The sequence below is a fragment of the Athene noctua genome, chromosome 4 (genome assembly GCF_965140245.1).
Source record: "Athene noctua chromosome 4, bAthNoc1.hap1.1, whole genome shotgun sequence".
In the NCBI taxonomy this organism is placed as follows: domain Eukaryota; kingdom Metazoa; phylum Chordata; class Aves; order Strigiformes; family Strigidae; genus Athene; species Athene noctua.
In genome coordinates, this window is record NC_134040.1 from 60321338 (window position 1) to 60347419 (window position 26082).

The window sequence follows — 26082 nt, forward strand, 5'->3', positions numbered from 1 at the left end:
TGTGCTTGTGCAATTTAGAAATTACTGAATTTCAGGAAACAGATTCTGTAAATTAAAATATACCCTAATTAAGTTAGAGGTGCTGTCACCAGGTTGAGTAACTGCATTCTTAAGATTTTCATTGCATTTGCAAGAAGATGGAAAGAAAACAAGAAAAAAAGGAGAAGGAAAGGATGAGATTTAGTTTTACTGTTTGCCAAGCTGAAACAGTTGGCCCATAAAGTGAACAATAGAAATCCAGCACTGGATGATTTTAATTGAAAGTCCATATTATTTAAAGCTTTCCCTCAATACATTCTTTTAAAGCCAGCAAACAGACCTGCGTTACAAACAGCTGCTGAACTCATCCCCATTCTGTGTTCTTCCAGGTGGTCTCAATGAATGGCCTGAGGTTTGAGTAATCTACAGCATCCTAATAACCACATATAGCTATAAAAATTTTAGAAGTGCATGAAAGTCTAGATTTGGCATGGAACATAGTATTAGCATAGTGTTGGGCAAACTTCATGCTTTGGACAATATGTTTTGATAAGGGCAGTTACCTAGGTTTATTGTTGAGTTCATTTTATTTCATCTGCTGCATTTTCAGCATGGTTACTTTGCTCCTCCCTAACCAAATTGATGTTGCTCCTTTCTCTCCCGCTTGCACTCTCAGCCCTCACAGTTATACCCAAGCCACATTCAGCCTTTCCCTTTTTCATCTGACTTTTGACTGCACTGGGCCTGGCTACAGCTCTGGTCTCTTCTAGAAATAAAGAGCTGTTTCTTACCAATATGCTTTGTGATATTTTGATTTACTTTGTTCTGTGATTTTGCAAAACCTGGTTAAAGTTAATCAGATCCTGTTTCAGGTACCTGAAGTCCATTAACACAAGTTTAACAATGAACTTGTCATACTGCATTAAAAAGTGTCTATGGCATAAATATCTATATATCCACAAAAGTAGTCTTTGTGTGTCAAGAATGATAAAAATTTTAAATGGTGCAAGACAAATCATATTAGTATTTATTCATACTATATATACTATACAGTCTCTTGTGCCTAAAGTTTGAATAATATGAGAAGAAAGTATCATCTATTGCACAATACTATGAATTAAATATATTGAAAATGTTCATTGGCAGAGCAGTATTCAAACTCTGAGTGATGAAATTCTGTTATCTCCAATGTATAGTTGTGAGGAGCTCAGGTAACTGTGAAATGGATGCTTGTGGATACTCTGCCTTGTTCCTCGCTGGTGGCAGATCCCAGGGCCGATGTTCATGATTACTCAGAGTTATTAATTCACTTACCAACCCATCTTAGTGCCAGGGAAAGCTGGTGACACTGCTTTCAGACCGGAAATGGCTTGCAACTTCTTTGAGGCTGTACCCTGTTATAGATAGCAGTCAGGTCAGGTGGTTGAAAGCTGGTGAGCAGCTCTGCAGGCTGTGCATGCTGTGAGCATTACTGGTCTGGTAGCCAGTCACACGTGCATGGCTGACGTCTCTCTTGTTTCTTTCCTTTCTCCCTTCTAGCTGCAGTATTGAAATACGAGAACAACGTTATGAATATCAGACAGTTCAACTGCTCCCCTCATCCGTACTGGCTTCCAAACTTCATGGATGTGTTTACCTGGTCCTTGCCGTTTGTGGGTGAGAAAGGTATGTAAATTGGCTGTGTTCATAGAATGTGCAAAATGGTTTCTTAGTCACTGTGCATGTGGTCTCATTTATTTGAAATGGCTAGAATAATTTGAAGACAGATGACTTGCTTTTAAGGACAAATTTATAGAAAAAGGCCTTAGAGGGGCAAGCAAATACTAATGGTTAATCACACTTCTCATATGTTCTTATAATTTCCACTCTTGACAAGCTCTGATGCCATTATGTTTCTGCTGTAGAAAGAGATTTTATGGCATTGCAGACCAGAGGTGCGTTCACTGAATGAAATTCTTATTATTTGTTCCTTTATAAGCTCTCAGGCATTCCCTTGGGTATTGCTTACTGCTTGAGGGACATCACAACAGACTTCGCTACTACAGTTACATCCTTACCCAACTGACCTTTCTGATAAGATGATGATGGGTTGCTTTTTCACCAGCAAACACAGAGCTGGTGATGCTAAGACCCAGTCTAGTTAACTGTTCCTAGAGAGAGTAGAGAGATGGCAGGAAGAAGGAAAACCTGCTCTTCAGCCTCTTCTTTGCCCAGGGCATATGGTGCCTCATCGCTGTCGAGAAGACTGTAAAGAACATAAATCATGTTTTATTGAAACATGATGCTCTTGACGTTGCCTGAAGACAACTTCATGCTATGAATGGCAAGCACACAAAAGGCATGAAAACACTTTGGTCTAACATATTAAATGAGTACATAATGCAAACTGCTTAAACACCAAGTCATTTTATTCAGGACCTGAGATGAAGCTTGCTTTGATCCATCCATTATAGTATACTGCTGCAACAGCAATTACTGCCAGAAAACTGTAATAAACTCTTAAAAGCTGCTTGGAATAACAATTCTCTCTTAATAGGCAACTGAAAATACAACCAGCTGTGGCTCTTACCTGCAGTCATGACCAGCTTTGTTTTCAGCTACTCTTTTGTACAAGGAAAGCTGCTGGTTAGATGCCTGAGGTCTCTGCGAACAAAGCAGATAGACAATGAAGTAGGGATTAACAAAGAATAGACAGCCGTTTCCACTAACAGAGGCATTACATAATCCACCCTGACACGTGTTGCAGACTCTTGTGAAGCAGATAAAATGCTTTAATTTTCTTCAGCCATAAACTCAGCCAGGCTGTTTTTAGGATGGGCCTGTTCTTCATACATATTGCAGGTCCTGTAAGATGTTCTGTAAGGTCATTTTTTCAGAGGTTTACAACTGGTGGCCTCCTCAGGTGGGGCCGCAGGATGCATGGTCGGATTTGTTGATGTTCTGAAACCATGGACACTCCTCCTTCTTTTTTCTTGGGATTTTTTTTCTCCTTCATGTCTTCCCACTGGTCACTCTTACCAGTTGCTTGGAAATCTTAGAGCCCTGAGAAGTGAAATTAGTGCTTTTCCTTTCTCTGCAAAACAAAAACTCATGGATGTAAGAGTTGATGTTCTACACAGCTTTTATTTGCTTCCTTTTTTTTATAGATTTTTTTTTTTTCCTCAAAGGCCAACAAAGGTAGGAAGCTGTTAGTTTCACTAGTCGTTCTTAATGTGGAAAGTCTTTCCACTAATCCTGTCAAAGAGAAATATTAAATCCTTCACTAATGTAGGAAAAATATAGCTTTATCCCACCCTTCTAATGTTCCAAGTCATCATAGTTGTCATAGAAGAGGATTTTAATAACCACCTGATTAAAAAATTTAAAGTTTCAACCTGTGTAGCTAGTGCAAGCCTAGACATGCCTGGTAACCCTTTTAATGATGCTTACTACATGTAGATGTAGTGGAGTTTTTCCTCAATCTGCTAATGATTTCATATTTTACCTTGTACCTTTGGCTTTTTTGATCTCTAAATTGCATTTCCTTGGTTGTGATTTTTTGCTGGGGTGTTTTTTGGTGTTTTTTTGGTTGTTCTTACTCTGTGTACTCTCTGGTTAGTGTCTCACTATTGCTTTTCTAGAAGGAGCTGGGACCAGGTTAGGGGTAGCCTGAGGCTGACCCTTCCATGCCCAAGATGCAGAGTAAGCAAGCTGAATATGTTCTGAATTCACCGATAACTATGTTTCTATTGAATGTACAGTAGTTCCTTCTAGAAGGGACCTACAATGACCATCTAGTCTATTTGTCCTGGGTTTCAAGGGACACTGCCCCTTTGTGGACATCTTACAAGGGTTAATGTTTTCTTGAACTGAAAGTACAGTGCCCAAAACCTGGATAAATAAATAAATATTCTGTGATCCCTCTTGCTTTAACTTTTTCAATTGGAATGGCTTTCCATTTACTGAGTGAGGAAATCAGATGCTATTGCAATGTAGCAGCAAGAGGAAAGCGATCAGTGCTGCTGTCCAAGTTGAATGAAGGCAAAAATGTTTTGAAGGGGAGAAAACAGAAGTTACCTAGTTCATTGGCAATTGCAAAAATAGAGGCTGTAAACACTTTTTTTTTTTTTTAAGGTCTATTTGTGCTGGTGTTTGTTATATTTGTAACAATTTTTATGGTAACGTACTTTTTATTAACTACACAAAACACTTCAAGCTTATATTACTACATATATAAAACAAGGTCATGTTTTAAAAGTGGATGTCATTTCTGTACTGAATTTTCATTAACACTACTACAGCTAGAGTTTTCTTTTTGTGACAGACCATGGGAAGCTTAATATCAACATTTTGCATTTGTTTTCCATTTTAGTGACAGAGATGCTGGTAAATGTGCTGAACATCTGCTCAGATGATGAATTAGGGACAGAGGAAGATGGGTTTGATGGTAAGAGCCTCCTGCCCTTGGTTGAGATTGTTTGCCTTGAAACTACTTTCGAAGTTTATTTACTAACCCTGGGATAATTTTCTGAGCCCTGTTCAAATTCTGTGCCACCACTGAAAGCAACTGTTGTGCTAGACTCCAGTGGACTTGCTGTACTGCATGCGTTGGGAAGAATTAATGGACTTTCTGCCCTGCTTTAACCCTTTCCTTGGTCTCACTCTTTTGTTTAAAAAAAATGTATTTCTCTCCATGAAGTCTGTGTTGTGTTGTCACAAAGAGGTCAGATGTTGATTTCATGCATAAGATCCCAGGGATTCCTGTAGAAAGTTTAATTATGTCAGTGAAATTATCTTCCTACAATGAAATGAACTTCCTGAAGAGCTTCTTCCAAAACATCGGTACTGCAATTTTGGAAGATTGTACTTGAAATATTTCATTAGTTGCCTCTTTTCATGCGTTTTTGTATCTAAAAGGCTTTAAGAAGCATTAGAAACAACAAAAATAAATGTGCAAACACAGACAATGTTCTGACCTGATATTTCTGCTAAGAAGAGAGGAATGAACTGTCACTTCTGTTGTCATTTGGGTTGGAGATTATAAGAATGTAAGTTGCCTTGTACCTGTTAGTTTGACTGTAAATGATACTTTATGTCTTGCAATTCTTATAAGTCAATTTACTTTATTAGACATTATTTTCTGTTAGGCTGTGTAAGAGTAAATTGCAGCTTTGCTGAATGTCCCTTCTCAATTGAGTAAAACTGAAAAAAAATCCCATTCATTGCCAGTGATCTTACTGTCAATGCTTTCAGCGTTTAAAAAAAACAAAGTCTATGAGAAGAACAGAAATATTAAAAAATTTAAAAATAACCTGGAAAAATCTAGCACTACCAACTATTCTCAAGATGTTTGTAGGTAGAATGAATGAACAGGGAGAATGAAGAACTTTCAAGTAAGACAAATATTTAATGAGTTGTAATTAATAATTAAACTTCTCTCTCCAAGTCTTTATTTTTAATATTTGGAAGAGAAAGCCAGATCACAGGTTTTGACAAATGTTTCATTTGCAATGGAGAAGAACTGTATGTATGATAGTGCTTTGATTTCACTCTGAAAAGCCAGATGGAATTCCCTGTTCTGCAGCCTCCACGGAGTGTGGACGTGAACAATTATCTTGCAGGACTTGGGACAAAGACTGAATGTATTGAAACCAGTAATCAGTGGAGAGAAGAAAACACCTGTTTGAATATTGTGCCCAATTTTTTTCTCATGAAATTTAAATAAGTAGCTACTGTATAATTAAAGCAGCGTGTGAAACAGTATTGAGGCATACAATGAGTAAAAACTGTGTCAAATTAAATACAGTAGCAACAAAACCACGTGCTTAAAATCCTTGGCTCAAGAAAGCACTTAAGCGCAGGCTGAAATTCCACTGAATGCAATGCCAAAGCAAAAGCTTTATGGGAAGGATTTTTAAATTAATTCAGCATTGGCCTTGATATTTTTCTAAAAGCTGTACTATAACATTCCATTGAGGATAGATAGGCCAATGCCTGTAGTCCTTTTCTAAAATTTTAGTGTGTCAGCACTCCTATGCCTAAGTTACAGTTCAGGAGCACATTTTCAAAAGCAGAGTCAGAAATGACAAGGTGTTAGGGGTCTTTGGGGACAGCAGCATTCTCCAGCTGCAAGGGGTCTCTGCATCCTGCATCTACTGCGGAGTTTCTGGGAGGAGGGTGAACCTCCCCCCTGCCATCTCCCTGGTTTTTTTACCACAGTACTCCTCCAGACGTGGAGTTTGCAGCATTGCAGGTGTCTAAGCAGGGAGACAGGCTGAAATCCTTTGGGCTTGCATGTGTGTGTACTGCATAACGATATCTAACAGCGTTAAAGTTTCCAGATGAGGAATAATTAAACTGTTCCTGGTACTGCAATGCTAATACTGTTGTCTAAATCTGCTTTCAGTTTTTTCTGTATGAATGATTCCTCTGTGTAAAACATTATGTTAAGGAAGATATTAGAAATGGTGTCTTCTTTAGAAATGTTTAGCATGTATAGCTAAAACCAGAGCTGGCATATGTTCATGTCTGCTTTCCCAGATAATCCCCTTAGAGCTGTAAAATGGGATCTGTGGTGCTGGTGCTGCAGCTTGCTGTGGGTGCACGCTTGGAAGCAGTGGACTTGTGGGCATCGTACACATGGAAGAGACTGAAGGATTAGGGCATCAAAGTAAATTTGAGGGTTGATTTCAATTTAAATAGAGGCTGATATCTTTTATGATTTCCTGGTGGGTTCTGATTTATTATCTGTACACCAAAGGAAAATCCTCTTTCTCTCAGAGATAGTTGAGTTCTCTCCCCCCCCCCCCCTTAGAGCCTTGCATTTTTGGGGGAGAAATGTATTTCATTTGTGTTCTTGGTGAAACAGACAAATGTTTATCAGCATAAAACTGTTGCTGTATGGGCTGTGCATTAACAGTCTTGTAGTGGCTCAACATTCCATTATTCTTTTTCAATAATTTCTGTCTAGCTTCCTTGGAGGACGGCAGCAGTACAATCCTATTTACCCACTGACATTTTTCTTAACAGGCATTTCCTTCTATGGGAAATACTGCTAATCTGCAACAGCAGATGCATTTTGTTTGATGGAATGAGTCTTTAAAATGATTATTTATTTTTACATCATCAGTAGATTTCAGGGCTTGCTGCTGATTTCCTTTCTCTTCTTGCAGTTTGAACATGCCCTGACCTGGGTTCCCACATGTAATGAGTAATGAGAATGATCCATCAGTATGGTTTGCACTGATCAGTCATGTCATTCATTATCTTTTCTTACACTTTCTTGCCCTGTCTTCCTCTCTCACTTTCCCCTTCAAAACCAAACCCCATCAGTATTGTCTGACCTCACTGCATGGTGTTCTTGTGAGCCCCTTTTTTTTATTATTATTATTTTTGATTCTGAGTCATGCATGTTGCATCTAGCCATGAGCAGGATGCTCAACAGCATGTATTCCCTTTTTTTCCCTTCTTTTTTTTTTTTTTTTTTTTTTTTTTTTGCTTAAGGAAACATCATGGGGATTGGATCAATTTTTTGTAGGCAGTTTCTGTATACGTTTGGTGAGAAAAGCCTAAATAGCAATCATAGTGCCCTTTATCCCATATGTCCCTGCTGGCTTGTATTGGCCTTTTGGTTTCACTTACTTTAAAAATAAGACGATATGATAGGTCAAGTTTTCTTATCTCTGATAGTTTACTCTTGCTGAACTTTCTCTCCTATTTGCTATGGTGGTTGCAGTATAATCTGATCCAGCAAAGAATGTCTTGGGTGAAATTAGCTCCTGTGTTGTATGGTTTGTACATCGAACATATTGCTTAGCAATAGGAGCTGCAAATACATCTTACCTAGCCAGCATATAGTTGGAGTCCTGTTTTATTTTAAGTAGCAACATTTCTGGCCTCATGCATTTGATTGAAAAAACTAAACTGCTAATTAAAATGATACAATAATGTAATAGATGACACAAATGCACAGTCTTGCTTTGTATGCATCACTATCATGATTTGGCATAGACACTCCTAAATTACCTGCATTAATTTTTGTATTGCCTTCAACATTGTAGCTCACAGCCTTCTCACAGAAAAGCCTCTGTCACAGTGCTAGCTGCAGCATTTATTCCTCAGTTAGAATACCGCTTCCCCAGTACAGTGCTGTAGTCCAAGCCTAAAGAGAATTACAAAGTTAAATGTCTCTTGCTGATCAAAACCTGGTTCTGCTGTGAACAGTGGCATAAGAAATTTGCCACAGCTCTTCAGTGCAATAAACTGCACCTGGGGCAAGCTCTGCACCAACTTACACAGAGACTGATTGAGCAAAACCAAAGGCCTTGTCATTAGGTCTCAGTTACTTACCAGTGCCTTGGTAAGGGTGTTCATGATACTACCTGGACAAATGAGAGAGTCTTAGCTTTTCAATGACTTAATTTTTAACTGAGAAATAAATTGAGAGCTTTTCCCACTGGTTTATGTTTGTTCTTCCTTTAAACCAGCAACATTGGGCTACAATGTGTACCTACTCTCTGTGAGTTGGTGGCAGAGAGGCATTTTAATGTGAACTTTTATTTACGCATTCATTTATTTGACCAGGTATGATTGTTTCCATGACCAAAGCGTTTTTCGTGTGAGCTATAATACAGCACATTGGTGTTCTCTGCCTCTAGACCAACCTAGCAGTGTGCTCTAGATAACCAGCACCTCCAAAACGTGTGATGGAGCAGCTGTGCCTGGGCACCAACTGTTGCACTTCTCTTGCTCTCAAAAATAGTTGCAAAGCCTTGTACCATGGTCGTGTTTGGGTTTGATAATTGTAATCTGCTGGACCATTTGAACAAATGCATGGGTGTGGTAGATAGCACAGATTTTGGCAGAAGCAGCATCCATGTCTATGATAGTAAACTATTCTTTCAGCTATCAGATGTAAATAAACCGGGAAGAATTAGCTTGATTCCTCTAAGAAAAGAGGTGTCATCAGGCAGGCACACCCTACCTAAACTGGGGGGTAATTAAACCTTATGAAAACAGCTGCAGTGGTGTAGGAGAAGGTATGTGTTCAAGAGGTGGTAACACCAAGGCTAAGTTTTGCTGCTGATCTTCTGCCTGCATGTTGGTTTCCTGCAAAACCTAACAAAGCGTTAAGTTGAAAAGGTGTTTTCTTTTTTTCCCCATCATTCTCAATCTGTTACTTTCCTTCTAGATGTTCCCTGCCTAATTTGTTTCTTTTCTGTTTTTCAGACTTTACTTAAACATTGCGTTTCCATTGATGTTGTCAAATGTTCTGTATTATTTTTTATTTTAATTCTACAAACATCACTGATCTTTTTCTTTCCCCCCCTTTGGAATTCATAAGAAGATCCCATTTATGCACAGAAGAAAGGTATTCAATAAGTTGGAAGGCTTAAGTTTCATTAATTTTCCTAATGCTCAATTAGATAATATATAAGGATAACAGTGGGAGATTTGGGTCTGGCTTTTTTTACTCAGTATTATTTTCTATCTGTTCAATCCCACATCTACGTATAAGAGTTTATAGTCCTTTTTTTCCCTATTGTTCTGCTTCTTAATTTGAAGGCCTAAATTACTTTTCATGTAAGTCCTGCATATCCAGCTTGCAAGAGCTGTGTTTGAATGCTACAAAATATGAAATCCAACAGAACGTGTTAAATTACTGAAGTCAGATTCAGAGCTTTTATTCTACTTCCCAAATAATATTTCTACTCCAACTTTACATTTGACTGTGTCATGATTTATTTTTTCTTAAGTTCCTTCATGTTAACAGGGTTTGTTTAGATATTGAAGAAAAGTAAAACTTTAAAAGGATATCAGGCAATGTTTGCAAAGGCTAAAATTAACCCTTTTACCCATAGCCAGTTCTCGGGTTATGATCCATTTATTCTCACATCAATGTATGCTTAAATGTAGCTGAAGTAATTTATAAGGATTCTCATTAATAGTAAATTTCAGAATACTAAACTGTAGTATTCACATTTCAAATGTGAGTCTAAGATTTATGTATAAATATTTAGGGAATCCAAATATTATATCAGGTTAGTGGTATTCAGTTAAAACTAACAGGGCAATAAAACATTGTGAATATCAGGTGCATTATTTAGCAAATAACATTTTAAAAAAAGAAATAAGATAAAGAAGATCATTACATTTAGTAAACAGACTATTTTAAGTCATTTTCACAGATCTGTTACAAATTATGAAATTCAGTGGAGACCAAAATATTTCCAGTGTATTTTTTGGTAATCTTTTATGTGTATTGCTGAGAAACAAAATACTCCTTTTGAACCTGTTATGTTTTTTCCATTCTTATTTTATAATCTAGGGCATTGTATTTCATTTTGGCCATAAATTACTTTTCCAATTTTCAGTTCTCAAGTCTTCTGGAAGTTAAACAGTGACTGAAAAAGGTCAATTATATGATCAACTAGAATAGTGTGGGTTTGTGTGAAACAAGTAGGGATAGTGACACTCAAGGAAAAAAAAAAAAAGAAAAAGGCAAATGGTGTTTAAGTGCTTTCAGGGTAAAAAAGGCTGAAAACCATGTCTGGTGTATCTTGAGAGTACAATTCAGTGACATCATAATAACTGAGGCAGGAATGTACTCCCTCTATTTCCTGAAGAACCCAGCTGAATCATTGCTGTTTAATTTAAATTTTTCATTAAGCTGTTACAAATATATTTAATTCAGTTACAATTGAATTACATCTGATTCTCCCACTCTTTATTGTCTAGAATTAGACATTTATGCCTAAGACTTTTTATCTTTATGGTTTTTATATCTTTATATTTTTATCTCTATATGTGGGAGATTTGAAAGCTGTCATTCTGAGCATAGTTTCTTCCAGTTTGAACTTCAAGATACAGGCTCATGATTCTGACAGACGGGACGACAATTAGAAATGCCTGGAAATAATGCATTAATACGTGCCCCAAAAGACAGATGCATGCAAAAGTAGCATGCATGATAGTAAGACGTCTAGTTCATGCTCCCCAGCAGACGTATGAGCATATCCCAGTGCATAAATTATCAACATTTGAGCATGCAGACTGTGATAGCTGTGCACACATATGAGGTGGCTCATGTGGACCCGTTTGCACACAGGCTGGTCAGGGACACACAGCCCTGCCAGCAAGCTCTGCAGGATTCCCTGTGTGTGGCTATCGAGCTCCCACTTTTTCAAACTCTCGCACTGCTTGGGGTTAATCTTGACCACAATGTTAATAGTTGCAGTGAGATTCATCCTGAGTTTTTGTTCATTATCTGTGATATTTGCTCCTATGGTTACTTGGCTTTATTTTGAACAGCTCTAGAATTTGAGTTGAGTTTATTTTCAATTTTGAAAGTTTTTTGCAAGGGATGGCCATTTGTTTTGAAATCCAAGCACAGGAAAAAAGCGTACCTCCTTTTCACCTATTCTAAAATGCCAGGCCACCTAGTCATCTAGTAAATATCATGAAGCAAAGCTGCATCTCCAGCGGTAGTCTCAAACTGTTAGTTAAACTCAATAAATTAACTGAGAAATCTGCAGTAGAAAAGTGACAGTGCCTGATGGAAGAGCCTTGGGACTGCCATCAGCAGAGACCCATGGAGAAAACAGAAACTGTGAGAACTATTGCACAGTCAGCTCACAGAAGCTACCCAGAGAATATCCTCTGTGGCAGTGTTGGACCGCTCCAGCACTGTCCAGAGCAGTTGGGACCGCAGCACGGAGGTGCAGTGTGTGAAACACTGGCGCCCCAGAAGCAGATGGGACTTTTGCGATTGAGTTCAGCAGAGCCCGTGTTTCATTATGAGCCCATTGGGCTAAAGTCACTTTGCTCTCATAATATAGCAGTGGAAGGTCTGCATGACAAGGCCTCGTGGCTGCAGGTTTTCACTTGCATCCATCACAGACGTTCAGCAGTGCCTTGCTCCCCTGCCTGGTGCACGCAGGCAGCTGCCTCTGCTGCTGCCTCGGCTCCCTGGGACTGAACCCTCTGCTGCCATAACCGCCCCTCATCTTTGGCCCTTTCTGCTATTTTAGTTTGCACGATGGACTCCACTTTATAAAATTGATCAATTTGCTAGGAATTGAAAAATATAAATTTTCATTTTTGTCCTCGAATTCTGGAGCAGTGAAGAAAGAAGTGTTATTGTGATGTGTAGTGGTTTTCAGGTTGCGCTCTTGAACCTCTGAGGCAGGAACTGTCAGGCACAATCTATAAGAGCCGAGGTTACCTGTCAATCAGAGACCTTTGGGAGATATCTTCATGATATCTTATGATTGTGATAATTAAATGAAACTGGTTTACTTAGTATAACATAGCACTTTCTTGTGGACGTGGGGGGTTCTTATTAAAAGAAATTCCTCATTCTGGTAATTTATGACTATTTGTTTTTCCCATTCAGGTGGTTCTCTCTTGGATGCACAGATAATATTCTAGGTTTTGATGATATCCAAGTAACAATTACACATGCAGACTTAGCTGAACTGTAGTCTCTGTTCCAGCATACTTTTTTTTTTTTAAAGGTAGATTATTGTCTGAGTTCACAAATTTCAAAGTAATTGTAATTTTGAGCAGGCCATAGCAGTGATGACAAGGAAGTTGCTCTGTGGAACTCTCTTAACCACTGTCAGCCAATGCAATCCCTACCATTTCATGCTGGTTTTCAGGACTCTGCCTTTAGGTTTTATAACCATTTAGATATGTTTTTAACTAGGGATAGGACTAACTGTGGATCTTCCTGGCCTTAAGCTTAACCCAACCACGTTTTAGAAAATTAAGTGAAATGTGATTGTTTTTCACTTAAAATTATAAGATTATGAAACAGACTTTTAAAAGTTAAATACCTCCATTGTTGTTTAACTTTTAATTCTTTTTATGGTTTGGGTACTGTTCATGTTGAATATCTTTTTGGCATTTTGACTGTTTTCTAAGAAGCTTGTTTTCAAAAGAGTATGGTCTCTGAAAATGTTTTTGAAATGGAAAATTAGCTTACATTGATGAAAAAAACATGCACCTCTAATGTGCAGCAGGAAAAGGATTACATCTCTAAAGGTACTAATAACTAGATAATCCATAAGTGATCAGTCTTGAACTGTAAATAATAAAAAAATAATATTTTTAGTTTTGACTACAAATATAGCTTAGTTTGGTAAACCATGGCATTAATATGATGTTTGTTCTGTTTAGAGTTCAGAGTAGTGATGTATTGTTTACAAATCCCTATAACGGTTTTTAATGTGTTTTCCATAGGAGCAACAGCTGCTGCACGAAAGGAGGTTATAAGGAACAAGATAAGAGCAATAGGAAAAATGGCTAGAGTTTTCTCAGTGTTAAGGTAGGGTTTTGTGCTGTTTCATATTTTTTGAATGCTAAAGGATATCTTTGAATGATTACTTAGAGCACTGTACTGTTAATCAAACAGCAAATTTTGTATTTTAGTACACCACCCAACTGAGTTTTAACTGGAACCCTTTAAAGATTGTTTTGTTTATACAATACTGCTATTTATTATGACTCTGAATATTCTTCTACCTCGGGGCTTTTGCTGAATGTGAAACAGGCAAACAAACAAAATACATCAGCAAAGAAAATTGCAGTTACCCTTTTTTTTTTTTAAAGACTTTTGCTCACTAGGTATACTAATTAACAGCCACTGTGAGGCAAGAGTTACATGTGGAGAAAAGGGTATGTTCCACATCATCTCTCATTAAAAAGGAAGCCAACTGTCCTGCTTTGTCACCCACAGTTGTTGCTACAGCCATGAGTAAAGGTGATTAAAGATGAAGGCATTAGGGTCATTTAACTAAAAATCCAGGAAATTGTTGTGCGGACAACAGCAACTTGTTACATTGGGCTGCACTCCCCCAAACACATCAGCATAAGTAACTAATTGCAACCCAATGTTTAGAACCCTCCATCTGATGTCTCTGAGCAAAAGAGAAAACATGCTGTACTGTGCTGTGCTGAAGTCTAAATATAGAAAATACAGTTCTCCCTCACTTTCAGCAAAGGGATTTTTTTTCTCAGGAAATTGTATGTTGCTGTGCTCTAGTCAGTTTGTGGCTATTACCGTTAGTGCAAAATCAAGGCATTTTTTAAAAGTGTATTGGTACAATTGTATGATTGATATAAAAAGAGAAAGTAAAAATAGTTACCTGAAGAATACACTCATAATTTCAGATGGAACACTCAAATTTGCTTGATTTGAGACTCTTCAGCAGCATGCAAGCAGTGGGCAGGTTGTCAGTGGTGCTTCGCACGGACACAGCAGTTCGCCCACGCGTTGCAGATTGCAGCAGCACAGCTTTAAATAGCCTACTGAGATGGAGGACTTTGTACCTGGGGTTTCCAAAGTGTTATATATGGATTGCTAGTGATGCACAAGCTACTTCAAAGTGGTACCCATAAAAAAATGAAAAGTTGGCATCATGCCTTTTCCCTAAACAAGATGGGGGAGCAATCAAATGTTTCCACCTGCTTCTCTGTACCAAGTCTGGCAGAGAGCCTGGAGCTGACATTGCCACCACCTTCATAAAACAGCACGATTATTTTTCTCTGATAGTTGAACAAACAAAGTTTGGGAAACCTGGCTTTCTCCCACAACCTTGAACTGCAGCTTCTGGATCTGCTGTATTTTGTTGTGGAGCTTCTTTTGAAGTACAGGATGAATTCAACAGAAACGTGGACTTTCATATGTGGAAGGGCCTGAAATTGGATGCTCAGCTGATATATTTGGGTTTCGATAACTTGCAGATGATTGACATCACCTATATGACAAAGACTTTTTCAAAGGGAACTGTGGGGTTGAAGCTTTTCAATGGCTTCAGGGATGGAACAAGGGTACAGGTTAATTCTTACATGTGCCCTGTCTAAAGTGGTATGCATAAGTTTCACAGCTTAGGGCCTAAGCACCATTTGAAACTCTGAGCTCTTTTAAATTATTCCACAAAAATCAACATTTTAAGACACTGATGGAAATCAGTCTTGATCTTTCCCTGAAAAGCAGTCAAGTTCATCTCAGAGCTGTTCATGAGACATTTTTTTTTGCCCCTACCACATGCATCCCAACATTTCCAGAAGACCAGAATGGACTTTTATCTCATAGAGCGGAACGCCAGCGGTTCACTCACTGAAGCTGCTGAACCTTTTACAGTTCTTGTTTGCTGATGGACCTTAAAACTTTGCAGGGAGGACTGAAGATGAAGAGTATATTTGTTCTCCCTTAGCTTTAACCAGCAAATCCATCACATCCTTGCTGTGGTCAGAGGCCTAGTCAGCAAATAAACAGGTACCTCCAATGGGCAGTTTTGCTGACCAGGCTTCCAGAGGGATGAGTGATGTTTCATCCCAGCCACTATTGCCCCCCTGGGAGTACCTTTTCTCTTTTGCTGGGAAAGGTTGATTCTCCTCAGCTAGGTGCCAGCCTTGTAGACAGCAAAAATTACATGGCGTTATTCTTGCAAATACTGTTCCTATAGAAAAGCCTGGGTTATTTTTTCTGTCTTGTCAGTGTAATCCGCATGTAACACATGAGTGTCTGATAATTCTCTGTAACCCCACAAAAGCTGCGGTTGCACCATCACCTAAACCAGCCTATTTCAGAAACTTTTAAAGTTCCTGTTTGAATCATTGCTGGTTTATGAAATTTATTTCAGTAATTCTTGAAAAGAGTTTCTGAATGATCAGTATTTGTTGTAACGACCTTCAAATGACTAAGTTGAACGTCTCTTCTTTGAGCTGGAGTGGTCACCTTCCTGAAGGATGTAACCTGAATGTAAAAGTGAGATAATGTCAGCCATATTAGTCTCAAAATTAGATATCAAAATGGTGTTGTATTGTGTTTCAGAAGTTAGAAATGAGCTTTGTCAAGATTAGCCATCATAGAAAGATTGGCTTAAGCTCTGTGGAAGACCTCAGAATTCCTTGTCATTGCCTCTCTGCAACTTTGTTTCTCAAGTCTGACTTTTCTGTGGGTATATTTAGAAAGGAGGGAGACAAATAAAATATTTAATCAGTTTATTTTCCTTTTTTAAAAATTGAATTAAAGGGTATCAAGTAGAAAATAAGGAACACTGAAGGCTAAACAATCTCAAAATTTGTGATACAGAGGTTTCTTGGCAATATGCTGTTTAAAGTGAATAAACTTAACCTATGAAGGTGAAGCTAAAAGTGCCATTTCAGTTTAATTTAAAAAAAAGAGATGAAGTGGACTGAATTGAAAATGCTGATTACACATTTGTTTACAGAGGCAAATAATCAACAGAAAGCAAAAACTTTGGTGTATAATTAGTGATGAAAATACTGTGTTAGTTCTGGAAGTATTTGGCTGTTGCATTAGTTCTAATTGCTTAGGAAACGTGCAAGGAAAACAGTCACAATTTGATTTTGACTACTACACAAAGGAAAGCATGTACAAGGAGAATCGTTTTCAAACTAAAAATAGAACTTGAATACTATATCTAGTAGGTAAACAACAGTTGTGTAAAATACATTTAGGACACATAGGTCTAGAAAATTGTAAGTAGTAGAATTGCTGAGAGACAGTTTTGTTAGACAAAACCACATTATCCTCAAGTGAACTAAATTCTGTCTTTGCTTCTTCTATCTTAATGTCATTATATATTTCAAAGTAAAGCACTTCAAAATATGTTTCTCTTAAAGAATTTGGGTCAATTTTGCTGCTGAGAAAGTATGTCATCACAGACAGCTTTACAGTGCTGGTAGAAAGCTGCATTCAGCGTCTTGTCTGGATAGAGCTGTTGTGTTCCTCTTGCCATATATTAAAAACTGTATGTGCTTGAAGACTGGCAAAACATATTTAGGTTTCCTAAAACATTTTTCTTAATCCAGTATCATTTTTAGCATACAAAACTGTTAAGAACAGTGCTAGTAAGGGTAGAAGTGCTTATTAATTTTAATGAGTTCTTAGCTGCTTTTTTCTAAGTGGCTGATAATCATTAATAAATAATGCACCCAACTGCTGGTGTAGACAGAAGAAAAACAATAATTTAAGTTGATTTTTGGACCACACAGTGTAAGACTTTTAAATGTATTGTTGGCAATAACTGCTCCTTTGATCCTCCTTCTATCAAGTTTGTGTATATATATTCAAATATATGTTGTATGTTGTTTCATAGATGCAGGTTATAGTGTTAACTATAGTGGGAATCTGTGTATAAGGTTGTGCAAAGGTGAACCACTTACACAGCAGTGAGGGGCCCCTCACTACAAAAAGGACATAGAGTTACTCGAACATGTCCAGAGGAGGGCTGGTTCAGGGTCTGGAACACATGTCCTATGAGGAGCGGCTGAGGGAACTGGGATTGTTTAGTCTGGAGAAGAGGAGGCTGAGGGGAGACCTCATCGCCCTCTACAGCTACCTGAAAGGAGGGTGCAGAGAGCTGGGGATGAGCCTCTTTAGCGTAGTAGAAAGTGACAGCACAAGAGGGAATGGCCTCAAGTTGCGCCAGGGAAAGTTCAGACTAGATATTAGGAAGCATTTCTTTCCAGAAGGGGTTGTTGGGCGTTGGAATGGGCTGCCCAGGGAGGTGGTGGAGTCCCCATCCCTGGAGGTGTTCAAGAGTAGGGTCGATTTAGAGCTTAAGGATATGCTGTAGGTGGGAACTGTGCTAGGCGAACGGTGGGACAAGATGATCTCCAGGGTCCTTTCCAACCTAGATGATTCTGTGTGTGAGGGGAACTGCACTGGTGCTGACGTTATCACTGGATTCAGTCTATCCTGGTAAGGAGATAACCAGATCATTTCAGGGCAGGTGTAGCTTAAGGTGTCTAAAATGTGTTCCATGTTTAAAAAACAGACAATTTTTTTTTTTTTTCCTTCTGCAGAGAAGAGAGTGAAAGTGTGCTGACGCTGAAAGGTTTGACTCCGACAGGAATGCTGCCCAGTGGTGTGCTCTCTGGAGGAAAACAAACACTGCAAAGCGGTAAGCTGTGTGTGTCATTATGTGTAAAAGAAACAGTTGGTTTTCAACTGCAGAACCCAAGAAAAGTAACACCAGTCTTCTCAGAAAAAAATAAAGAACAGAAAATATCGGGTAGTTTGTACTGGAGCATTTGTGAGCAGTTCATGTAAGGCCACTTCTCAAGGCTTACTACATACCACTGATTTTCAAAGAAAGAGGGGGGGAAGAAAGTCCCTGAAAATCAACTGTTCAGAACAGTAGATCAGCATCGCATGCGAAGTGTGCTCTTTCCACAGTTTACAGCGTCTTTTTGGGTTTTTTTTTAAGAGCAGCCTTTGATACATGGTGTACATGAAGGTTCAGCTTTAGATAATGACACTCAAACTCTTGTTTTATCTGATTTGTTCTTCCTCATAGAGAACCACCAATGGAAAATATCTCTGGAATTAGATTTTCTCTCCTAGCAATTCTAGGTGACAACATAGGAACGATTTCACTCTGATTTAAGCCCAAGTGAAGGGAGGCATTTACAAACATCACGTTTGTCTTGTACACAAACACAATACAGATTGTCAGTTCAGTTTTATACCAAGTGGCTCTTGTTACAGGAAATCTGTAAGTCTCTAGTAGGGCTGCCTTTGATGAAATATTCCTTTTGGAATAAGGTGCTGCAAAGTATTTAATTTACTACTGTAAGCTTTCCTTTTTATGTGTGTGTATTGCTGTAGAGTATATTGTAGGCACACAAGAATGTCTCTTGCTTATTGAGGTTCTGTTGGCAGTAGATGTAGGAAATAGAAATGCTTTATAACTTTAACACAGTCTCAGCCTCTTGTTTTCCTGTTTCCTTCCTGGAGCTCTCTTTCTCTGTATTTTTCCCTTTACTGTCTCTTTTGCCTAGAAGATTCAGGTATACGGTGCTAAACCTTTTCCCGTTTTTTCCCTTCCCTTTTTTCTTTTTGATGACTTGTGTGTTACAGACATAGTAACGTTCTGCTTTGAAAATGCTGCAATATGATTCCACAGGATGCCTTTCTTAATGGGGTTGTGGTCTTTACCTAGGCTTTTCTCTGTACAGTTGCTTTACATTTGTCAGAAAATTTGATCCAAGGAAACTGCTACTGTTGCCCTGGCAAAATAGTAGGAATTGAATTGAATTTGAGAAAATTGCCTAAAGTTCTTTTACAATGGCTAAAAGGAATATCTCCTCATACTGCAGTATTCTGGCTTAGTAAAACATTACTATACACAAGCTTCTGCATTAGTTAACACATAGTACCCCATTCACCAAATAATCTCAAGTTTACATAGTTTCTGTTAAGCACACATTCATACTACCATATGTATTAACAGAAAATATGAGTAGTACGTTCTGTTGTGGAAGTATCCATTTTAGTTGTCTTTTTTTTTTCCTAATGTGTCAGTGCTGGTTTGGATCTGGTTATTAATTTTAATTTCTCATCCTAGTTATGTTTCCTTTTCATTTAAGTTTTTATTGGTTTCATTCCTTGGTTTTTGCATTCTCTCTTGCTCTGTAGCTTGAGAGGCATAGGCTTACCTTGGTGCATGCAGGTTAGCTCCTCTCATTTCCCCATGCAGCAAGACAATAGTATACATATTTTAGTATTGATCTCAATCCATATTTAACATCCTAGGTACAAAAAAAAAATTGTTTGGGTTTTATGGAGGATGAAAAAAGTTTTTACATAGAACAAAATAAGACAAAGAAGAGTGGCATTCCTAAAAACTTTACTTCTTGAGCTATTTGCTAAACCAGGGAAGTTCTTGAAAATCAAAATTTCTTTTTAAATATTTGAGCTGTACCGTTGCTATATTGGATTGCATTTCTGATTTGCATCAGCTTCTAAATCTCTGACTGTAGAAACAAATTAGTGTCAAAGCTGATGGGTAGAATTCAAATGAAATTATGTCTTTAGGAACAATGAATGAAAACAGTGGTAATGTGGTATTCATAACACTGTAGCAACCTCCTGACTACAACTTTTCTCTCTCTGACCAGGCTTTGCAGTTTTGGAGGTCCAACAGCTTTCAATCTTGTGTCTATATCCGTTGATTTGAATAAAATATTACAAGAATGCTGTTTTCAGAGACTGGGTTGACAAAAAGGATGGAGCAGGCTGGGCAAGATTGCAGACAAAGGCAAAGCTGCAAAGCTGTCTGAGCAAACTGTCCCATGCTGTGGGGAGGTTTCTTCAAGTCAGGAGAGAGAAAATCATTCTGAGAAGTTGTATATGTGGCTCTTCTGCCTTGTACTGGCAGCTAATACCTTTCAAGATGACATCATAAGTGGTACACATTTTATGTGATGGCTTTATGCCATTTTTTGTTCTCTTTTGACAGGGCAAATCAAACTGCTCCTATTCAAAGCTGGGAGAATTATACAATGACCTTTTCAGGTCAGATGTGCAATATGGAAGACATTTTCATTTCGTAGTTCTTTTGAGTCAAAAGAAAACTACTCAAATGTGTCTTTAGTTTGTGAAACTTCTGCTTCAAAACAAACTATAGCTTAATTCAATCTGCAAATTATTGTTTTTGTGTAAGCATTTCTGTGTGTGTCTGTTTTGCCAAAATCCAGCACTTACAGTAACATTAGTGTTGTAGCTCCTTTGCTATTCACTGACTTGTTCTTAGAGTTAAAATCCTCTGCTCATTTTTCTCATTCGTTTTGCTACCCCTTTCTTCTCTTCAGCTACTGTTGAGGCTATTGAGGCTGATGAAGGTAAATTGGCCAGTCCCCTTTCTGTTGGTGCCACAACAGATAAGGGCTCTGCTGGGTGTATTCATTTTGCTGTAGCTTGTACAGATTGTGTGGGTGTTGGGCTAACAATTGTGGCTCGGTATTAACCAAAATGTAATTGCTTTAAAGGGGAAAATGTTTTCTGGTTGTGGTTTTTTGTTGGTTTTTGTTTTTTTTTTTTTTTTCCCATTGCTGCTGTGGTGGTTTTTTTCTTTCTGAAAGTTACAATCACGTTGGAATTGCTGTATGTTGAACTAAGCATTGAGTAAGGCCACAGGAGGAGATCAGGGGACTTGGATTTCATGGGACATAACTCGGCAGCAGCTCGTAAATGCTCTGTGACACATAGCTCAAAATCTGTGCGCTGGAGGCTGGGTCTTGTCTCTGCCTCAAACCTTCCTCAGCACTCTCTGGTGAAGGAAAACACACAGCTTTTTATAAATATTCTCTCTTTCTGTTTAGTTTTTTTTTTTCTCTTTTTCTTTTTTGCTTCAGTTCGTTTCCTTTCTTTTAGGTCACTAATAAAAATTTTTTTATTTTGGTCTTTTGTTACAGTTCAGCATGTTTCTGTTTCTCTTTAAAAGTAAAACAACATGAGACATTTGTCTGCAAGATGTCTGCTTTCTCTGGTAGTGGCAGTTTACACACTGGATATTTACATTAGAGCAACCATTAACACCAGCACCATTTTAGTTGCAAATACAAAGTGACTGGCTGCCTGGGACGATTTCTGAATGTTTAGTATTGAAAACTGTGGTGCTTTATTGACAGACATCTAACTTAACCCTTAAGCAATTTTTAACACTATGGTTAAAACCGAAGTAATCACATATTGCGAAGTAGATGCACAACATTCATTCAGCATTATAAAGTTTTGGAAGAAGAATTTTCAAAATTCCCCTTTAAAACAAAATTCTTCAGTTGTATTTTGTTCTTGCCCCTCTCAAATTTTCTGTGGGTTTTTGTGGGGTTTTTTGGTGTTTTTTTTAGTTAACTAAAAAAAAACAATCTGATGATTGCTGTCCATTGATAAGATGTGCCCTTTTGGCCAGTTGAATCTGGTTTTGATTTTTGTTAAGCAGTGAATAAAATTACAGAACAAATAAGTAAGAGAAAATACAACTGCTTTCTAAATAGCAGTGAGTAAGCTGCTATTTATGTTGGAATTATCTATTCCTATTGGCAATCTCTAATCTGCAGTGTGCATACTCGTTGACAGTTTGGCTGTTTTCTGTGATTTTCTGTGACTATGTGTTGTGTTTTAGTAAACTCTCAATGTAAACTGCTAATACTCGTTGTCTGACCAGCAACTACAGCAGAGCACCTTCCTCAGTATTCCAGACAATAATGTGTCTGCTTGAAATACAATCGATTGAACCCGCCCCTATTCCAGCAATATGCACCCTTCAAGTTAATTCTTGATTTGCCATCCTTGCTAGTTAGACACCGTAACTGTAGTCGTAACGACTATGTAGACAAAGGTAACAATGGAGAAAATGTTTCACTCTTTACCAATTGTCCCTCTGCAGTTTGATTCAGGGCCTGATGACACCATCCGGGCTGTGCTACTGGCAAGCTCCAGGACACAGCAAGTGTTTCAGCTTCAACACGGCCATCCATTAAACTGTTGTTTTAAGGGATTGGCCTGGGTGCTTGTTAGACATCTTCATTTCTGTGGTAGAAGATAAAGTAAAGAAAAAAAAAAAAAAAAAGAAGAAGAAAAAAAAAACCTTGAAAAAATTCACTGTAGGGCCTGTTCTGTTTTCACTGCTCCATCCCTGCTCACTCGACTAATCACCATTATGTTGTTGTTGTTTTCTCTGAGTTGAAGTATAATACATGTTAAAACCCATGCACTTCACAAAGTTCCAATATAACATTTGTGAAACTGGCTAAGGAACTAAAATCCTGAGGCAAACAGGATCTATCCATTTTCACAGGAATGGTTGGCAAAAATATCAGCATGAAAACGCTTTTCTCGCTCCCCTCAAAGTGCAAGGAGTGGTAGATTGGTACCAGGGATGTTCTGGCGTTTGGGGTTTGTTTGCTTTGTTTTTTTAACAGAAGTTACCAACTTGTCCAGAATCGGGACTGCATATTGGATGGAGAGCAGGAGTACTTTGGGGTAAAGAGAAGATAAAGGGAGGGAAGGAATACTGAATTTGATCTTTGAAACTCCCCTACCATTTTCTCCCCAGGGAGTTTGCAGTTTCCTGGTACTAACACACCATTTCTGCTCTATGGCATGTTAAGATAGAGGCATAACAAAAGTGCCCGTTCTGGAATTGCAGTACATTGATTTGGTGCAGATAAGAGAAAAACACACAGAAGGCTATGACCAATTATCTACGGAGCTGTGGCCTGCTGTTTGCCTACAGTGCTTTTTTCTCTTTTGCTTTAAATCTAAAGATCTTCAACTCTTCAATTAAAGAGAGAAAAAAAGTAGTGAAAAATCCCACTCTGTAAATACATTCCCCAGCCTGTGGCTGCCTTCTGAGGTCAGTGTGGCCTCATCAGTGTCACTGCTGAAGGGCAGATCAAAAGTCCTCAGGTTCAGTTGGAACTTTGGTCCTTTGTCAGTGCATTTCCAAAATTAAATTGTACAAATGTGCCAAAATGATGATACCCCTGGTCCACGTCGCACAGCGTTACTGCTGGTTGACTCAAGCTGCTTTCTAGAAGTCCAGTGACGTGCTGGGGAGGGTAACTGCCCCAAGCGATCAACAAGCAGATTCGCTTGTGTTAAGAACATAAGGCAACCTGTCGTAGGGTCATCTCAGATCTTCCATAGCTTTAATGTATATCCTGCAAACTGGCCTCACCATGTCATCACCATCTGTAACTGGCCAGTGCTTTTTCCCCTTGGTCTTTGAAAGTCAAACGGGAGTTTTGCCTGATCAAGGATGTTACGGCGAGGCACAATGTCTTTGAGGCTGTAAGTGATAATGATAAATGCTAATTTGCTGGCTCACGGCTGTGCCCTAAGCACGGTCTTAATTGCAAACTATAGTTTCACATCAGCTTCTTAGCATTTTAAGATGCACCCTAGTGGACAACAAAATATTGGAAGTTGATCTTGTTGAAAAAAATGCTTGTGTTTCAAGAGGTGGGTTAACCACAGCTCTTTCTGAGTACGGTAAGGAGTTGGTCGTGTTGTCAGATCTTCTCATTGCCACCTTTACAAAGAAGGACTTTCGCACTCGTTGCTAAGTTGGGGGAAAAGCTGCGAAGAGTTTTATCTTGCTAATTTTACTTTTTAATAATCCTTTATTTAGCTATCAAAGGATTTTCACCCCAGCATAAGATCACTAGCTTCGAAGAGGCCAAAGGCTTAGATCGAATTAATGAGCGAATGCCTCCACGCAGAGACGTGCCATCCGATGCCAACCTTAACTCCATCAACAAGGCAATCTCCACAGAGACTAATGGCACGGACAGCAACGGCAGTAATAGCAGCAATATTCAGTGACCACTGTCTGGGAGGGGGGTTGAGCTGCAGGGCGTGATGGGGTTGCTGCACATCAGCAGTGGGATGTTCTTGCCTCTGATAATAGCTTACTTGCTCTGGGGGCCAGGTGTTGGATTCAGTTTACAAAAATCATCTACGAAGAGATCATCAACTTTATTTTGGTGGGAGGGGGGGTGGGGGAGAGACACCTCCTTTGGATATGCCTTTAAAATGCTTGTAGAAAATTGAAAGCTCATGCTGGTATATATTGCAAAGTTAGGGGAATGAACATGTTTTCCTACTGCTTTGGGAACGTCTAGATATGTTACTGAAAGGCCTTTTATTATGTTACTGGACATGAAAACTTTGTTTAATTTCTTACTAACTATTGTACGTTTACAGTTGCAGCACTAAACATGGACAACATCGAAACATTTTTAACAAAATGTACAAAATAAATAAGGACTATTTATTGATAATGTTTTGCTACTCTTGTCAGACAATGGCTATGAAATAAATTAGGCAGTCTTTAAAAATATAGAGAAAAAAAGAAAAAAAAAAAAGAATGTTGGAAATTTGTTTAAAATGCCAAAAAAAAAAAAAAAAAGAGAAAGAGAGAGTGAGAGAGAGAGAGAGAGAGAGAGAGACAGTTTAATTTTGTACAGATTATGCTTACCTCAGGTTTCTTTAGTGTGCTTCAATGCCCTTCTTTAAATATAACACTTATCTTACTAATTTGGCAGCAATTATCCTTTTCTTTGTTTTAAAAAAACTGGAATAATTATAACATTTATCTTTTTTTGCTGTTTATATTTAGGGGGGTTTGGTTTGGGGGGTTTTCTGGGGTTTTTTTGGTAAATCAAGTCTTGGTTGTGGCTTGCTGAATTTAAATATTTATGAGTGGTGCATTTTTAAGTATAGTGAACAAGACACCATATTAAGTGCAGTGAAAAGCATCTATATTCTGTAAAAATCTGCCTATGCATGTTTTTTAAGAAAAAATGGCTGTATAGGCCTGTATGGGACTGTAATGCGCTTAGTGGTCTGACTTATACTGGAAATGTATGTATACTGGCGTACTTTATATTCTCTAAAAAAAAATGCTTAATGCCTTTGAAATTTTGTAATCAAAAAAAAGCTTTGAAAAATCTAAGGGGAGAGTATTCTTAAAGTTTTTAACATAAGCTTGTCAGTGCACATATAGATGGGTAGCATGTTTAGCAAACCTTGTGAAATTTAAATAAGTTTGTAGTTACATGTGAAATTCTAAATGCATGATAACTGTTAATGTCATAATGGTTTAGTCATTTTGTTCTGTTCTGTCATGTGCCACAAAATGTGTAATTTTTTCACTTTTTTCCCTTTGTATATCAGTTACGGGTTTCAACTGGTTCATTCTAAAAAAAGAAAAAGAAACAAAACAGTCCATTGATATTTTTTAACAATTGTATAAGTGCCCAAGTAATTCACTACAGCCTACAGCCTTGCCTTTGTAATTTGACTTCGAAATGTTGGCAATCAAAGCATGCACTTGTAACAATGAAAGAAGCATTTTATATTACTACTCAATAAAAATGTGCATGAACTTAATTAAGCACTCTTCTCTTTCTTGCTGGTTTGGTTGCAGAAGTGCACGCAGGCACACACGTGTGTGTGCTTGTTGCTCTCTTTTACTTTGGACAGGAGAAGACCAACGGTGTAAGAGAAGAATGACTTGTTTCATGATTCAAGGTCAGTTCTTTACCAAGGAAAAAGTTCCTTTATTGCCCAACTGTTTTAGGCTACTGAACATCTGCAGACTTTCCCCAGGTTCTGGTTAGAAAGCTGGGGTTTCCCTAAAATGACTAGGACGTATCCCACAAGTAGAGTGCGGAAGAAAACACGTACCCTCTGTGTGCTTTCTCCCCCCTCGTCTGGAGTGTTTGAAAAGGTCGATTAGTATCATTTGCAATGTTCCTTTAAGAAAAAAAAATTCAACCATTTCAGATTTTAGATGCTCT

The 26082-nt window shown here is 38.2% G+C and overlaps 1 protein-coding gene across 4 annotated transcripts in view; it reads left to right on the forward strand.

The window, feature by feature from the left end:
• Window positions 1-25666, forward strand: part of PPP3CA (protein phosphatase 3 catalytic subunit alpha) — a 197851-nt gene extending 172185 nt beyond the window's left edge. Inside the window, exons 9-15 of one of the 4 annotated variants that reach the window (XM_074905517.1) lie at window positions 1519-1644; window positions 4331-4405; window positions 9302-9328; window positions 13201-13285; window positions 17797-17894; window positions 20587-20616; window positions 23910-25666. In XM_074905517.1, the coding sequence (XP_074761618.1) occupies window positions 1519-1644; window positions 4331-4405; window positions 9302-9328; window positions 13201-13285; window positions 17797-17894; window positions 20587-20616; window positions 23910-24103 (635 nt within the window). In that variant the 3' untranslated portion in view covers window positions 24104-25666. The remainder of the gene's footprint in view (window positions 1-1518; window positions 1645-4330; window positions 4406-9301; window positions 9329-13200; window positions 13286-17796; window positions 17895-20586; window positions 20617-23909) is intronic. The other 3 variants (XM_074905518.1, XM_074905516.1, XM_074905519.1) reach the window with 3 other exon arrangements.
• Window positions 25667-26082: the final 416 nt, after the last annotated feature.